The 18,755-nt window shown below is 33.8% G+C and overlaps 1 protein-coding gene across 1 annotated transcript; it reads left to right on the forward strand.

Annotated features, from left to right (window-relative positions):
- Positions 1–15,032: 15,032 nt before the first annotated feature.
- On the forward strand, positions 15,033–18,674 carry LOC143581311 (WAT1-related protein At4g19185-like). The gene is made up of 7 exons (XM_077064136.1): positions 15,033–15,226; positions 16,434–16,496; positions 16,591–16,707; positions 16,779–17,064; positions 17,155–17,310; positions 17,393–17,544; positions 18,370–18,674. Exons 1-7 carry the CDS (start codon positions 15,033–15,035, stop codon positions 18,536–18,538), a joined length of 1,137 nt encoding a protein of 378 aa, XP_076920251.1. The 3' UTR covers positions 18,539–18,674.
- Positions 18,675–18,755: the final 81 nt, after the last annotated feature.

Below are 18,755 nucleotides of genomic sequence, written 5' to 3' on the forward strand. Positions count from 1 at the left end.
TTACACGTATGTAAACTTATGATTTATATATCTAATAAAAAAAATTATATATAAAATATGATAAAACTAGTCTCAAACAATGTTAATATATGAAAAAAAAATTCAAAAATGTTTGGTTTTTATGAGTTCCTTGAAGTTCTTAACTTATTTGGAGTTTTGAAAGGATACCAGCCATATTATATATATATATATCCACGTACATACTCTTAACTCTTTCTATATCATTCAATGTACATTCATATAGCATACACTTACCACTTAATGTAAATGCATTAACTAACACATAGGAGTATGCACACAGCCCTAAAAAACATAACTAAAAAAGAGGCTAGAAACTCACTTGAAGTCGGTTCCATTCTGAGTTTATGGTCACACGCTAACGGTTTAACAAGTTACGAACACCAATCATCTAGTTCTAACAATCACACACTTCTAGGTTAGTGAAACCCTTAACGAACCGGGGGCAGTTAAAAAAAATCAGAATTTGCTCAACTCGTTTGGGTCGAATCAAGCTCTTCGACTCGGCTCGTTTTCGGGTCGGGTCGAGTCCCTTGTCGTGGCTTGTTTTTAGGTCCGGTCGAGTCCCTCGACTCGTCTAGTTTTTGGATCAAGTCGAATCAAACTTGACTCGGCTCGTTTCTCTCGGGTTGTTCCATTTCGGCCTCCTTACGTCCCGTTATGCCCGTTTTATAGTTAGAACGAGTTTCGAGTTGTAACAATTCCATTTCCTTGCTTAACACGGCTCGAACATCACTTGTTCGTACCGTCTAAACCCAAACAACTTGCTTACTACAAACTTTACACTTTTCTTGCTTTACAAGACCCGATTTGCCTTAATCAATGGATCTTAACAGAAACCGTCATAAAAACCTAATCTTTAATCTAAAACATACCTTTCTAGGACTTGCTCAATTTGGATCTTGGACCTCACGTGAATCTAAACGTGGTTCTTGGTGCTTGACGTTGCTTGAATAAGAATCAACTTGTTTCTCTTGAATCTTGAATAAATATGAGAGGAAGAGAGTTTGTGTGTGTGATCAGAGTGTGTGTATGGTGATAGAGGATGGAGTATGAGAATATTTAGGGTTTTAGGAGGTTTAATGAGTTTAAATACCCCAAGCCCATGAACTTTAGGCCCGTAACCATTCTCAAGTCCATACATTAATTCTAAACCTATTACTCAGTCATATTATTATTTAACAGAATTAAATAACGACACACATTTAATAATAAAACTTTATGTTATTTATTAATATCAAAAGACGGATGTTACACTATGGGTTGCGACCATGATATATTTTATTGTTCAGCCTCTCATTCTCATGAGGAATTATAAGTAAAAAAAATTACTATGTACATATACAGTTAGGGTTTACTAATTCCCAACAAAAACAAATGTGGATTAAAATAAATTTAAACGGGTCAACTCATGTCTTTAATCTACTGCCACTTTAATTGTCTTCTAACCCTAGCTAGCCTGGTAAGTAAATCGAGCCTCCATAAACACAATCAAAGGGCCACGAATCATGATTGTATGCAAATGCAGGCGTCATAAGAAGATTAAAAGTAAGAATATAAGAACTAAAATGATATAATCAAAATACAATTATAAAGTCAGGTAAAACCAAAACTATTTAACTTTATTAAATGAATGATGATGTGCCACATTTTTTTTACTAGTTTTAAAAAGGTTAAAGAACATAACTATAATAATCTAATAAAGTTTTGAGTCAAATTGCATTTTAATGTTTACTACACAATGACATATTCATTACATTTTTTTTTACTTTAATGTAGTTTCTTATTAAAATTAAATTGTATTTAATTATTATTATTATTATTATTATTACAACGTATTAATAATTATTAAATTATTATTACGATATTATTTATTATCATTTAATTAGTAGCAGTAGCACGAGCTATAATTTTGTATTGTATTACTTTTACTTTTATACTGTTATTAATAAATTTTATTGAGGTTATTTAATTGTTTTCAATATTTTCTAAAGACGGAAGAACTATTTAAAATCAGTGTTTTCAATATAAAGTTAGTTTTACCCGGAAAAGTTGGTGACTCAATTTTAATTGAATCAATCAGTTTTTTGACTGAGCCTAATTACACGCTATTAAAACTCATGCATGAATAAGTCCAACATGTTGTAAACAAGCATTTTTTTTTTAAATAAAGCTGTATATTAAATATTATCAGCCAATACAGATTTAAAAATTTTTAACAACAAATAATGAAGAATTAAGAATTCAAAAATTATATTTTAGGATAAGATACATGTGAAATCTTCTTAATAGTTTTGTTTGGAATTTGCTTATCTAATTCCAAAAGTGGTTATATATGTGTGTATGTATGATTTAGATTAAATACAAATGAAATGAACGTGCTAATTGTGAGAATCAATTATGGTAATTATATATACAAGTAGAGTAATTATGTAATTACATCATAGAGTAGTTATTTACTACTCTATGATGTAATTACATAATTACTCTACTTGTATATACTAGACGGGTGCCCGCGCGATGCAGCGGGAAACGCGGATTTTGGTAATCACATTACAAGTTTATGTGTGTTTATTGTTCGGTTTGAAACCCTGAAACCGTTCAAACCGGTCATTGATTTGATTTCACGATTGATTTTTTTTCTTTAACTTTTGGCCAGCCGATTTCAATTTTCAACGGGGTGGTTTCGGTTTCCGACAACAAAAATATGTTATTAACGATTTGGCTCAAAGTTTAATATAAAATCCATCAAAACCAGATTGCAAATACTCAAACGTAAAATGTAGTTTTTTTTAACTGAAAAAACTATAGCAATATGATACTCAAATTAAAAATAATAAAATGCTCGTTTTTATGGTGTTATGTTTATAAAAAATATTAACGTACAAAAAAGTTATGATCGTTCAAATTTCGTGGGGGAAGTTGGGTTAAAAATGAAAATAAAAAAAGTATACATGTAAAAGATTAAGGATCATAATTGTAAGTATTGTTTAAATTTACAAAGAACGATTAAAGTTAAGGGGGAAAAATTGTAACCATGTTTGATTATTTGAAAGTAAACATGATGTTTATAATTCAAAAGACTATACTACCCTTATCAACATGCTTTGTTGGGTTGTAATTTAGGTATAAAAATTTGTATTTAACTTAAAGCAAACATCTTAATTTTTCCATCTCTCCCTCATTATATATAGTATAGATAATTACCCTACTTGATTCTCACAATTAACATGTTAATTTCATTTGTACGTTAACTTTCTCCTGTATGTGTGTGTGCGTGTATCAAAAGTGTTTATTGACTATTGATTTTTCCAAAACAAGTTGTTTAAGAAATGTTTGGATACTGAGAGAAGATTAAGGGTAATTGGTAGACCATAGATGATGGGGATCAGTGTCTAAAGAAAAAGTTCCATTGAAGCCAAATACATTTTGTGATGAAAAAACTAATAAATTAATAAGTTATATTTTATACAAAATAGCAAAACTCGTCCTTTATGTTTACATGTTTTTTTAATGGTTGTCCTTTCGCAAACTTACTAACAGAAAACATCTTTTATGCTTAAAAACCATATCACGTTATGTCCTTTGGCACTAACCCCGTTAATTTTTCTTGTTAAATCCGGTCATGTGCAAGGCACATGAGGGTAGTTTTGTACATTTACATATTTATTTAATAATTAAAAATAAAAGAAATAATATTCCATATATATTTAAAAAAAATATTATATATATATATGCATATATAAAATAGACAAAACATCAAAACTCGTCCTTTATGTTTACACGTTTTTTCAATGGTTGTCCTTTCACAACCTTAATGACAGAAAACATCCTTTATGCTTAAAAACCACATCACGTTACGTCCTTTGGCACTAACCCTGTTATTTTTTTCTCGTTAAATCTGGTCATGTGCAAGACGCATGAGGGTAGTTTGGTAATTTTACAACTTATTTAATCATTAGAATAAAAATATATTTATAAAAAGAACATATAAACTCTCTCTCTCTCCTCTCTCTTTCCCCCTCTCTCTCCCTCTCCCCCTGTTACACTCCGGCAGCCACCGCCATCTTCACTCTCTCTCACACTTCTTTCTCTCTCTCTGGCCACCACCAGGTCCACCGCCATCACAGCATCCGGCGACCACCCACACCACCGGACATTCAATCTCCATCTCTATTCTCTCTCTACTCTATCTGCAACCTCCATAACCTTTTTCGGTAACCTTATTATTACTGTTTTTGGTAATCTACCTGAAACGTGATCTGAAAAACATAGCCCCAAAGCCCGTTACTTGAATAGGGTGTTATGATCATTAGGGCCCGCATATTTACCCGCATTGGGCATGTTGGTAATTTTAGCTTGTGCTTCATCTAACTTGTCACTTCTGCCACCAGCAGGTTTCTTGTGGTACTTGCAGCATCGATAAATTGACAATAAAGAGCCAACCTGTGCAAAGAAAGACACCGACAACATAAAATCAAGAAACTGAAAATAAACATAAAATGTAAAAAAATTGCAGCTTTAATAAAGAAAGATAAAGAAAAAGAGTGTATGATTCAGATAATGGTGATGAAACATACCCCAAAATATATAGTAATTAGTGTAAAAAGTCCACCTTTAATAATCATCCAAAAAACCCAACTTTTTAGAAGCATAATAAATTATATGATTAACCAGTTGTATTGTTTTACAGGTTTTAGTACACCAAATGAACCCATAAGCAAAAAAAAAAAAAGAAATGATATAGAGACGTGACCAAATCACCTACTTCACAATTTATTCTATAATATTCAGTTTGATCATTAAAGAAAAGAATCACCAAATATGCAGAGATTAGTGACGTCAACTTAGAGATTGCTAAGATTAGCAATTATGATAACATAGATACGTGGCGAAAGCAATCAACATATCAAATAACCAAATCACACTAAACTCGAATAATAATAATAATAATGATAATAATAATAATAATAATAATAATAATAATAATCTAACTATAATCTATATTGATTAACAACAATATTAAGATTACCTCAACACGAGTGGGTTTGAAGTAGAAGAAATAATATCTCATCACCATTCCAATCGAGACTCCACTTCCAAATCCAAAGGTGCCGGCAATCGTAGTCACTATCCCCATCCTCAGTCCGAATCTTCGTCCGAATATTCGAAGGTAACTATTTCTCAATCAAAGTAGTCTCATAGCCTAATAGACAATCATATTAATAAAACATTAAAGCACTTTTAAAATCATATGCATAAAAGTACCATACTATTCATATCATCACCGAATGAAAACAATAGTTACCTTATCGGGGCTGAACTTAAGCTTGTATCTAGACAAACTATGTGATAAACCTAAGCTCATTGGAGCTAAATATTGTGCACCTAAACCGGTTATGAGTTAGGTCAACTGACTTCTTACTCCCGTCATAAGCTCCATAACACCTTGGTTACGAACACAGTCGATTTGCTGCAACAATTAGATTCAAGTCAAAACTAAAAATCCAGACATTATTGCATATTTCTTTTAAAAAAATAATAAAATAAATTAAAATAATGGTCTCATATTTCCAATAAATAGAGTAGTTAGTTTATAATCTCTATGGTATTTGCCTCTTTGGTGGCACTAATACTACACACAGCACAAGCCGAAATAAGTTTTGTTCTATACTAGTATTTTGGAAAAAAGGGACCAAGGTTGACACAGAATAACTGTTTTATAAATGCATCATGTTCAGGTTGTGAACAAACAGTTTCAATCTGCCAACATGTTTACATAATCACGCTGCACGGGTTATATATGTCTGAAATCTGAATTAAAGTTCAACTTTTCGGCACAAGTATGTGGACATTCAAAAGGTTATAACTTCTTACTCCCGTCATAAGCTCCATAACACCTTGGTTACGAACACAGTCGATTTGCTGCAACAATTAGATTCAAGTTAAAACTAAAAATCCAGACATACACTTATACGGAGTTACGAACACAGTCGATTTGATGCCCAATAAATAGCTTCAGTTAAAAAAATGCAAGCAGAAAAAAAAACTCGAATAATAATAATAATAACAACAACAACGATTACGATCTCCTTAACAGGAATAGGCTCGAAGTAGATGAAGAAATAATATCCCATCAACATTCCAATCGAGACTCCAGTTCCAAATCCAAACGTGCCGGCGATGGCAATGACAGAGGCGACGCCGGTGGCGATTTGATGCCCAATATATAGCATTAGTTAAAAAAAACGCAAGCAGAAAAAAAACTCGAATAATAACAACGATTACGATTACCTCAATAGGAGTAGGCTCGTAGTAAATGAAGAAATAATATCCCATCAACATTCCAATCGAGACTCCAATTCCAAATCCAAACGTGCCGGTGGTGGTGATGACAGAGGCGACGGAGGTGGCGATGACGGTAGGAGACGCGGTATCGTAGGTGGTGATGGCGGCGGCAAATTGGAAACCACATGTATCGATGGCGATGGCGATGGCGATGGAAGAGAAGAACGGCGGTTCCGGGAATTAGGGTTGTAGTCTTTGGTGTTGAATGAAAAGAATGAACGGCGGTTGAAAGAGTTAGGATTTGCATCTTTGGTGTTGAATGAAAATAATGAAAGAATAACAAAAATGGATCCAGATAGTATTATTGTGGCAGGTTAACCCGAAAGAGGTACCATTTTATGAAAATTGGGTTAAAAATTATGAGAGTTAAAAAGAGATTGACAAGTGGCATATAGTATTTATTAGAATAATAATATAAAATTACTTAAACGAAACATATAGTTATTCGAATCAAACAAAGGATATGTTGCACTTACAAAATTCAAATTATAATCTTTAATGGCAAGAATCGGAACTATGATAAACCAGAAAACACAGTCGGTTAGCACAACCGCACCTGCATGCATCTGAAAAACAAAACATTGTCATGAATGTTACCTTTTTCGGTAACCTTATTATTACTGTTTTTGGTAATCTACCTGAAACGTGATCTGAAAAACATAGCCCCCAAAGCCCGTTACTTGAATAGGGTGTTTATGATCATTAGGGCCCGCATATTTACCCGCATTGGGCATGTTGGTAATTTTAGCTTGTGCTTCATCTAACTTGTCACTTCTGCCACCAGCAGGTTTCTTGTGGTACTTGCAGCATCGATAAATTGACAATAAAGAGCCAACCCGTGCAAAGAAAGACACCAACAACATAAAATCAAGAAACTGAAAATAAACATAAAATGTAAAAAAATTGCAGCTTTAATAAAGAAAGATAAAGAAAAAGAGTGTATGATTCAGATAATGGTGATGAAACATACCCCAAAATATATAGTAATCAGTGTAAAAGTCCACCTGTAATAATCATCCAAAAAACAGATCTTTTTAGAAGCATAATAAATTATATGATTAACCAGTTGTATTGTTTTATAGGTTTTAGTAAACCAAATGAACCCATAAGCAAAAAAAAAAAAAGAAATGATATAGAGACGTGACCAAATCACCTACTTCACAATTTATCCTATAATATTCAGTTTGATCACTAAAGAAAACAATCACCAAATATGCAGAGATTAGTGACGTCAACTTAGAGACTGCTAAGATTAGCAATTATGATAACATAGATACGTGATGAAAGCAATTAACATATCAAATAACCAAATCACACTAAACTCGAATAATAATAATAATAATAATAATAATAATAATAATCATCATCATCATCATCTTACTATAATGTATATTGATTAACAACACTATTAAGATTACCTCAAAACGAGTGGGCTGGAAGTAGATGAAGAAATAATATCCCATCACCACTCCAATCGAGACTCCAATTCCAAATCCAAAGGTGCCGGCAATCGTAGTCACTATCCCCATCCTCAGTCCGAATCTTCGTCCGAATATTCGAAGGTAACTATTTCTAAATCAAAGTAGTCTCATAGCCTAATAGGCCATCATATTAATAAAACATTAAAGCACTTTTAAAATCATATGCATAAAAGTACCATACTATTCATATCATCACCGAATAAAAACAATAGTTACCTTATCGGGGCTGAACTTAAGCTTGTATCTAGACAAACTATGTGATAAACCTAAGCTCATTGTAGCGAAATATTGTGCACCTAAACCGGTTATGAGTTAGGTCAACTGACTTCTTACTCCCGTTATAAGCTCCATAACACCTTGGTTACGAACATAGTCGATTTGCTGCAACAATTAGATTCAAGTCAAAACTAAAAATCTATACATTATTGCATATTTCTTTTAAAAAAATAATAAAATAAATTAAAATTATGGTCCCATATTTCCAATAAATAGACTAGTTAGTTTATAATCACTGTGGTATTTGCCTCTTTGGTGACACTAATACTACACACAGCACAAGCCGAAATAAGTTCTTTTCTATATTAGTATTTTGGAAAAAAGGGACCAAGGTTGACACAGAATAACTGTTTTATAAATGCATCATGTTCAGGTTGTGAACAAACAGTTTCAATCTGCCAACATGTTTACATAATCACGCTGCACGGGTTATATATGTCTGAAATCTGAATTAAAGTTCAACTTTTCGGCACAAGTATGTGGACATTCAAAAGGTTATAACTTCTTACTCCCGCCATAAGCTCCATAACACCTTGGTTACGAACACAGTCGATTTGCTGCAACAATTAGATTCAAGTTAAAACTAAAAATCCAGGCATATACTTATACGGAGTTACGAACACAGTCGATTTGATGCCCAATAAATAGCTTCAGTTAAAAAAATGCAAGCAGAAAAAAAAACTCGAATAATAACAACAACAACAACAACAACAACGATTACGATCTCCTTAACAGGAATAGGCTCGAAGTAGATGAAGAAATAATATCCCATCAACATTCCAATCGAGACTCCAATTCCAAATCCAAACGTGCCTGCGATGGCAATGACAGAGGCGACGACGGTGGCAATTTGATGCCCAATAAAGAGCATTAGTTAAAAAAAACGCAAGCAGAAAAAAAACTCGAATAATAACAACGATTACGATTACCTCAACAGGAGTAGGCTCGAAGTAAATGAAGAAATAATATCCCATCAACATTCCAATCGAGACTCCAATTCCAAATCCAAACGTGCTGGTAATGGCGATGACAGAGGCGACGGAGGTGGCGATGACGGTAGGAGACGCGGTATCGTAGGTGGCGATGGCCGCGGCGAATTGGAAACCACATGTATCGATGGCGATGGCGATGGCGATGGAAGAGATGAACGGCAGTTCCGGGAATTAGGGTTGTAGTCTTTGGTGTTGAATGAAAAGAATGAACGGTGGTTGAAAGAGTTAGGATTTGTATCTTTGGTGTTGAATGAAAATAATGAAAGAATAACAAAAATGGATCCAGATAGTATTATTGTGGCGGGTTAACCCGAAAGAGGTACCATTTTATGAAAATGGGGTTAAAAATTATGAGAGTTAAGGAGAGATTGACAAGTGGCATACAGTAGTATTCATTTATTAGAATAGTAAGATTTCTTCAACCCTTAAAAATCAATTACATATTCCTCATTACTAAATTACATACATTGCATATCTCTCCATTGCATTAAAATTAACCAATTAAATTACTATTTTACCCTTAATGAATTAATTAAACTATTTACGTATATCCTCAACCAAAAAGCTCAATTATATATCCCCCAATTTCAACTCAAACCGAGTCGGCGTTAAGACGAACATATCGCTAATAAATCCAACTAGTCTTGCACACGCCACATTGCATCGGTGCAACGATGTGTGAGTATTCGATTGATATTGGTTGTAATGACACACATTTGGTTGGTATTGATTAGGTTCGTTGTGATACCAACACTAATTTAAAAAAAAAGTATATTGCTAGTGGCAATACCCACGCCACGTTGTGGCGATGCGGTTCTTAACGTTGAAAGTAGATTAAAAAGTCGTAAAGGTAGATTAAAATTGATTAAAATAGACGAATCGTAATTGTATATTCAGAGTTCACAAAAAAGTAACATAAAAATGAATGTCAAATAAAAAAGATATATTCATGTTAGACCATAGACTAATGTGGAACCAAATAATCAGTAATGCGAAGTTACATATGTATGAGATGAGCAACTAACTTGAAGATATTTCATTTTTTTTTCCTGATCTGCCATTGACCAGAAAGTAATCCCATTAGATCTAAGATGCATGCCAAACCCACCAAATCGAACTTGCCACCCAAGTTTCTAAAATTCCCAAACCCACAAGAATCAACTTTATTGTAACATCTCAAAAATTTTGGGCTAAATTGAACAAGATATGGAAGTAAAGGGTTAAAAATGAAATTTTGAACTCATCGCTACACGACGGATCAAAAGGAGATCCATTATCGCGATGGATGTTTCACAAATTCAAGAAATGGTTGGGTTCGCACTACAAGCTTACTATCTTCATACTCCATATTGTGTAATGGTCTCCTTAAATGTCAATTATGTTCCATATCATCTCAAAAACACATGTCTAGCCATCACCACTATCTATACACCATAGTGATCAACTCTACAACAGCATCAATAATATGACCAAGGGTAGCTTTGCCAACAGGTACCTACCATCATGATCACATATCAAATTTACTGCAATAACAATGCATATTATGATATTATAAGAGTCTTGTTAAGGTGATGAAATCATGAAAGACATTTATCTATTATAGAAAAAAGATAATCTTCATAAAAGTAGGTTAGTTTTGAAATCATCAATACTTTAATAAATCAAATTATTTTGAACCTTCATAGCCGTAAGGTGTAACATCTCGGATTTTTCGAAACTGTATTCGTTGCGTATAACCCGACCCGGAAATATTTTGGATCACTATTATTAATTAAAAACCAAATAATTATAAATATTTAAGTTTCTAATAATTCACTTGAAGCCCTTGTACTTTACATAGTGTTTAAATCTTATTTATATTATTAAAAGTTCATAAAAATGCTCAAAGACCAAAATACAGGGACTAAATGTGACAACGTGTGAAACTTATCCCCCATACCCTCCGGAGCGCCGCGCGACGGCTGGCCTACCTGCTGGCCGCGCAGCGCGGTGGCCCCACTGCACCCAATCTTGGTTCGTCTTCGTTCGTTAACTCGTTTAAGGTATAAAATCGTTTATTTTAGGCATATTAGAGAGAATTACGGACCAAGTAAACATAATATAACTAAAATACAAGTTCTAATTTGTTTTCCCCTGCCCAAGATCAGATCTTTATGAATCTTTCGATGATTCTTTCCTTTAAATCATATTTACTTGCTTAAACGGGCCAAAAATGACATAATTAGTTTGTTTTATGTTTTTCTATATAAACAACCATTAAACATCTGCTGTAAACTTTAATCTAACCCTACATAACATCCTCCAGCTGTCCCTTACCTCTGTTCATCCTCCAACCCTTCGGTTTTTGCATATTCGTTAAAGATTCAAGACTTGTTCGTTGACTTTGCAAACTTAATGACCTTTGACTTCCGTTTCTCATCAATCCTTTCACTTTCCGGGTAAGTTGTAAACTGTAAAATCGTTCATACATATTCCCTAGTCAATAATCAATTTCGGTGGTTGAAGGGTGTTGACTGGTCAATTGCTTTAAAACCCGTTAAAGAGCAAAACAGTCAACAAGTTTGACTTTGCGTTTTCTCATGCTTCTGGTCGGATTCAACGTTCGGATCCAGAAGACTTTTATTCTCATAACGTGATTTTAAGGCTACTGCCTAAAACCCGACTTCCGACTCGCTGTTCGGATTCTAGTCAGTACCAGCTCACTTAAACGTTTAATTCAACATAACTAGAGTTCTACTTATCCGTTTGGATTGATTCCAGCGGCATTAAGTTCGTTTTTATTTATAGTTTCGTATCAAAAAGTTTCAGCATCTGATCGTTTATCTCGTTTGACGCGTATTGGACGACTCGCTTATCTGTTTACTCGTTTATTCTTAATTATACTCGCTTGCCTTTAATCTAAGGTGATTTTTTATCATTCCCCTATTTTACTCGATTTTCATAAACGTTTTGGGGACATATGCGTATATAATACTATACATACATATCTATATATACATACATATCAAAAATAGCAAACGTGTAATTGTGTGTGATTAATCAAATCTACTTGTTATGTGCTTATGTGTTATTGTATTGATTCACTTGACATATCCCCTTGGAGAGGGTTCTCATTCTATTGACCACCGCCCGGTTTGCTTGGCAACGGTCTTATTACTCTTATTTGATCATAGTTGATTTACCGGCGCCCGATTCGCCTGGCAATAGTTTAATCGACAATTTACATGCTTATGGTTTGATTTCATTGCCGCATTTATTAGGTTTTGCTTATTTATCTTATTAACATTATTTTGGTGTCAAAACTTGGTGGTAAACTCACTCAACATATTTGTTGATAAAACTCCATTTTCTAAGCATATGCAGGTTGCCTGAGTTGAAGGATGGACACTTAGAAAGACCTTAGGATTATAATGAAGACATACATGGATTTAGACTTGTTGTATTTATTTATTTGAATTGTTTGGTTGTATTTGATTATTGTGTGTATTATTTGAACAAAATAATTAATTAGAAATTGTCATTTATATTTATGATAGTATCTTCGAGCTGTGAGCAATCGGATCACGCCCCGGCATTTCCGCCTTAGGTTGGGGTGTGACATAAGGATCTGTTTGAAGTATTTGAAACCGACTGATTAAGTATTAAAGAAAAGAACCGACCATAAAACCAAACCAATGACCGATTTCGTTGTTTTAAATCAAGCTGTGAACGCCCTACCTATTGATAGATATTCTAACTACGGATGAGCTCGATACATGTACCATTCCAATCCCCCAAAAAGTGGGTACAGAAAATACCTAGGTCGATACTCATTCGGTACGGGTTTAGTACCGGTATCCGGTACCATTTACTCATCCCTAAAATTCTAACATACAAGTGCACATCCAATCAGGGGAACAATTAAAATATAAGCACCAATGAACTAACTTGGACATCAAATATCAACTAAATACACAAACGAACCACAGTATCCAGAAACTTCAATAAATTTCAAATTCAGAATGATAACTATAAGCAACAATGGTTAGTTAAATTAAGTATACAAATATAAAATACAGATTTTAGAACAAAAAAAGCCCTAGAAAATTAAGCATACCTGATGTGAAAACAAGAAGCCGAAGTCAAAGTGGTTGTACTTTGCGTGAACAAAGAAGGTGTTTGTTGATCGTAGATGAGAATGGACTTCAACTGATGATTGAAGAATCCGGTGGCCCTTTAGTTTTTCAATCGTATCGATGGATGGGTGTAGAAAATTGAAGAAGGGTAAATTGGTAATTGTGTATGAAATGAGGAAATATGTTTATTAAATAGTAAAATTCCTAAAATAGCGCATTTTAGATAGAGAATCCTCAAAATAGCCTAAAATTTTTTATTATTTCAAAAAATTTGTACTGGGGAGACACATTGGGAGTAGGGGTGCAAACGAGCCGAGCTGCTCGCGAGCTACTTGAGATTGAGCCGAGCTTAAACGAGCCCGAGCCCGAGCTTCACCTATCGAGCTCGAGCCGGTTCACGAGCCTAAACTAGCCTATCATTTATATATATTTTTTAAAATATATTTAATAATTATTAATTAATATATATAATGTTATGAAAAATTAATTAAAAATAACTAAATAATATATATTACTTTATACATAAAGTTATAATATAGAAAAAAATATATGAAAATAATTATAATTATATAAAAAAATAGTTAATATACAGTAAACGAGTCGAGCCCGAGCCGAGCTCGAGCTTGAAAATCTACTCACGAGCCAAGCTCGAGCTTTGAAAATAGAGCTCAAAACGAGCCGAGCCGAGCTCGAACTCTGTACAAGTTAAACGAGCCGAGCTCGAGCCTAGTCGAGCTTGGGCTCGTCTCAGCTCGTTTGCACCCCTAATTGGGACAAGATATTAATTATGAGGGAGCACGCTAAACTTTTAAAACTATGTAGGGAGCAGACCAAATATGAGAAAATGTTGATTGAAAAGTCTAAGTTTTTTGAAAATATTAAGGGAGCAGGCCATATTATTTCTTAACTTTTCTTCTTAGAAGACAGTCTCCCAAGATTTTTTTTTATGTTTCCTACCTGGGCGGTACATATTTCAAATTCTAGAAAAATGTGCTTTTTAAATTTCGTCTTGGGTGACGTATTTCAGATATATTTGTTCTTAGGAGACGAGATACATTCTAGGAATTTGAATAAATCAAACTTATAAGAAGAAATACAAAATTTTGTCTCCTAAGAACAAATGCCTCTTAAATGCGTCTCCCAAGACGAAATATAAAAAATTCCTAGAATTTGAAAATACGTACGGCCCATGTAGGAAACATAAAAAACAGTCTTGGGAGACTATCTTTTGAAAAGAAAAGTTAAGAAATAATATGGTTTGCTCCCTCAATATTTTCAAAAAACTTGGCCATTTCCATCAACATTTTCTCATATTTGGTCTGCTACCTACATATTTTTAATAGTTTGGCATGCTCCCTCGTAATTAATATCTTCTCCTAATGTGTCTCCCAACTACAAATTTTTAGAAATAATAAAAAAATTTAACCTATTTTGGGAAAAAAAAATTTTAAATGGACTATTTTGGAATTTTCCCAAATTAATTTGATACATTTGTTTTCAGTTTACATTTTTACACATTGCCCCCTGAACTTGTATAACTTAACCGGTTAACAAAGAAGGTTAACGGGTGCGTCCATTTGTTGACGGCGTTAACATTATCTTCAGAGAAAGCGCGTGAAGTGGTTTGTTGATGGCGTTAATCCTTTGGAATTGGGGTTTAGGGTTTCTTAATATTCATATTCATATTCATATTCATATTCATATTCATTCAATTCACATCATTTCCTCTCATCAATTAAAGATTGATTTGTTTATATAACACACTTATACACATATCATTTCATTTCATTTCAATTGTGGTGATGGCGGTTGGCGGCGGAGAAAGAGAAACACGGCGAGCACACGCAGCGATGACAATGGTGCAGCTTTTCGCGGGAGGATCTCACGTGATCACCAAAGTGGCTCTCAATTTCGGAGTTAGCCGCCTTGTCTTCTGCGTCTATCGTGACGTCCTTGCGCTCTTAATCCTCGCTCCCATCGCTTATTTTCGCGAAAGGTTCTTTAATTAAACATATTCTTATTCTTCTTTTACAATTTACAATCTCTAGGGTTTGTATGGACTTGTAAAAGATATTTTTGGTTGTTGGAAATTTGGAGATGTGATAGTTAGAAGCTGATAGGTCTGTAGGCATGCTGATGTTCGTGTTCGTTCATTTAACTGTAACCGAACACAAGTGTGTAATTGAACGAATTTTTTTTGTTTATGTTGGGTCATGTTTGTTTGTTTATAACCTAAATGAACACTTCGCGAACGTAAATGAACATAAACAAACAAACTCAATTAAACATAATTTAACAAATATATATGTAATTTAAACAAGCCCTTTTCATGTTTATATATATAAATATAACGAAACGAATGCAAATGAACGAAGAAAACAAGTGTTCATGTTCGTTCGTTTGTTAAATGAACCAAATTTTTTGTTCATGCTTTTCCCACTGAACAGTTCATGAACGTTCGGTGTGCTGCAGGACTAGAAGTTGTTGTTTGATTTGAAATTTCTCTTATTGATTTCACTTGCACATGCCATTGTTAAAGCTTAAATTGAACATGAATAGTTTTGTGATATGATTACAAGGTAATGAGGAGCTTAATCTATTAACTTAAATGAAATATGCATTTGTTGTGTTAGACGGTCTGCGAAGCCATGACGGCTGTTCCATCTGCAGCTGCTCGTCGTTTATTTAATTATTTATATTCTTGTTTTTGTCTCACAAATCAATAATTAGATGTTTAAAAAGTAGGTTGCATGTGGGAAGGATGAGTATGGCAGTGCTGTAAGTACAAATGTGTTTGTGTAAGAATGAGTAAAAAACTGATGTGGCATGTTCACAAGGCCTGCATGTGGGGAGGATGGGTTGTAGCGTTGAGGACAGTCTTATTTGTGTAGATCTTTTTAGTAGTTGAAAATTTAGAGCTGCAATGTTAATAATTTGTTATAGGTGTAGCTTAGTTTGAAAATGAATAGTTTTGTGATATTGATATGATTAGTAGGTAATGAGTAGTTTAATCTTTGGGCTTAATTGAAATATGCATTTGTTGTTTTTAGCTGTGTTTTAACTTTTAAATTATTGATTAAGCAGTGCACCTGTTTATACTTCAAAAAACATCCTAGTCATCATCTGCCTGTAATGAACATGCATTGATTAAATGCAAAATTTGAAAAACTTAAAAGTTAAGGTAGCTATGTATTGTTTTGTAGGAGAACCAGGCCGCCTATAACAAGACGATTCCTCTTGTCATTCTTTTTTCTTGGGTTAACTGGGTAAGATTATGTCTTTATAACTACCAGAAAGATCTTTATTTTAATCAATTATAATGTTCCTCATGCATATATTGGATCTTTTAACATTGGATAGGATATTTGGGAACCAGTTATTATTTCTTTTTGGTCTTGGCTACACAACTCCAACATATGCTGCAGCTGTACAGCCCTCAATTCCTGTATTTACATTTATATTTGCTACAATTATGGGGTCAGTTTGTTTTCACATTTATTTCTTTCTAATGCTAAGTCTATATACGTATGAAGTGGTTTTACATGCAGTACAGAAACCGTGAATTTGCACAAAACTGAAGGTCAGGTGAAAGTTGGAGGTACATTTGTTTGTGTTTGTGGTGCCATCTTCATGGTCATGTTTCGTGGGCCTGTTGTATTTGGTTATTCAGAAAATGACCTTTCTTTACGTAATGAAATTAGCGCACAGGGCCAACCCGAGCCAGCTGGATGGTTATTGTCTTTTTTTATTGGTCTCAGGGTTGACACCTGGCACCTTGGTGTCTTATGCTTATTAGGGAACTGCATGTGCATGGCAGCCTTTCTAGCTATTCAGGTAATTAGTCTTCATTTTGGTTGGCTTTTCTTTTTTAATGAATTTGAAGTTTGTCTTAAGTTTGACTTTTTTACTTAATAATCTATCCAGGCCCCTGTGTTGGCTAGGTATCCTGCAAGTTTATCGGTTACAGCATATTCCTATCTTTTTGGTGTTATTTTTCTAGTATCGACAGCATTTTTCATGAACAACGAGTCAACAGATTGGAGTTTGACCGAATCTGAGTTTTGGGCCGTACTTTATGCTGTAAGTATTATTTTTATTTCCATTTTGTCAAGGTTGCAAGTTGTCAGATTGTAAACTTGATTTATTGTTTTTCCGTTATCAGGGAACAATTGCATCTGCTTTAAATTATGGACTTTTAACTTGGTCAAACAAAATTCTTGGACCCGCGTTGGTTGCACTATATAATCCACTTCAACCCGCTGCATCTGCTTTTCTGTCTAGAATCTTCCTCGGAAGCCCAATATATTTGGGAAGGTTTGTTCCCATCTTTTCTTTTTGTTCATCGAGTATATAAGTCAACTCGTATATTAATGAGCTAAAATGGGTTGGTTTGTGAAATATATTTATAAGAAGTTAGATCATTTCATTAATAAACCAACTTTTTGAGTAAAAGATTTTTGAGGTTTTTTGCAACACGATGGCCGCATACCCGTTTTTTTAAGCTAGTATTGTTTTTTTATATGTTTGACCTGTTAGCGATGCAAAATATCCAAAATTGATCCATTAATAGTGGCATGTAAACAAACCAAACACTCAGTGGACCATTTGTTAACCGTTCAGCTGGAAGTTCTTTTATATTCATTTATTTAATAAACAAATGAAATGAACAAATGTTTTTTTACTTTTTGTTCATTCTGAACACCTGTCTGGTTTTGTTCATTTATGTACATGATCGTTCGTTTAGTTTGTTGATTTAAATTTGTATTTGTTTGCTTGTTTATGCTCATTTATGCTTGTTTATATAATTTCATTAAATTGTTTTAGGCCCATCATAGTTTGGTCAAATTTTTTTGAAGCTAAAATGTCACCGATTGCAATTTAGTATTTATTTCTTTATTTTTATTTTTTTAGGTCCAGCGTTGTTTCCTTTTAGTTAGTCACTCATGCTCGTTCATCTATGTTCATTTGTTTGTGTTCGTGAACCGTTCGTTTATACTAAGTATTAACAACCAAACAGACTCATTTTCTTAATGAACGAACACAAACAAGAAACTCCATCGTTTAATTGTTCCCGTTTGTGTTCGTTCGGTTCGCTTGATTCATTTATATATACATTCCAACTATTTGTTTTGTAAACAGCATTGCGGGAGGATTGTTGATCATCTCAGGGCTTTATCTAGTCACCTGGGCAACTTATCGTGAAAAACAAGCGGTTTTGGGTGGTCGGCATTCTCAGGCATCTGAGTTACCACTGATTGGTCACATTTTCTCGGGAACTGCAACCTCGCTACCAAAAATAGTGGATTGATACTTGTGGAAACAGAAAAAAGAGCGAAACATACTTTAATAGGGACGTACATTATAGGATCATACAAAGTTGCTTCATATCTTAAACATACATCATTCCTTGAAACCGAGAGTCGGGTACTTTGGTTATATTTAATGCTCGCATGAAATTTGGCATTTTAATCTTGGTTTTCATTTTTAAGGCATTCAAAGCTAAATACATCTTCAATGAATCTTTA

The sequence above is a fragment of the Bidens hawaiensis genome, unplaced genomic scaffold (assembly GCF_021521415.1).
Source record: "Bidens hawaiensis isolate Kalapana, Puna unplaced genomic scaffold, B.hawaiensis_p1.1 tig00030858_1, whole genome shotgun sequence".
In the NCBI taxonomy this organism is placed as follows: Eukaryota; Viridiplantae; Streptophyta; class Magnoliopsida; order Asterales; family Asteraceae; genus Bidens; species Bidens hawaiensis.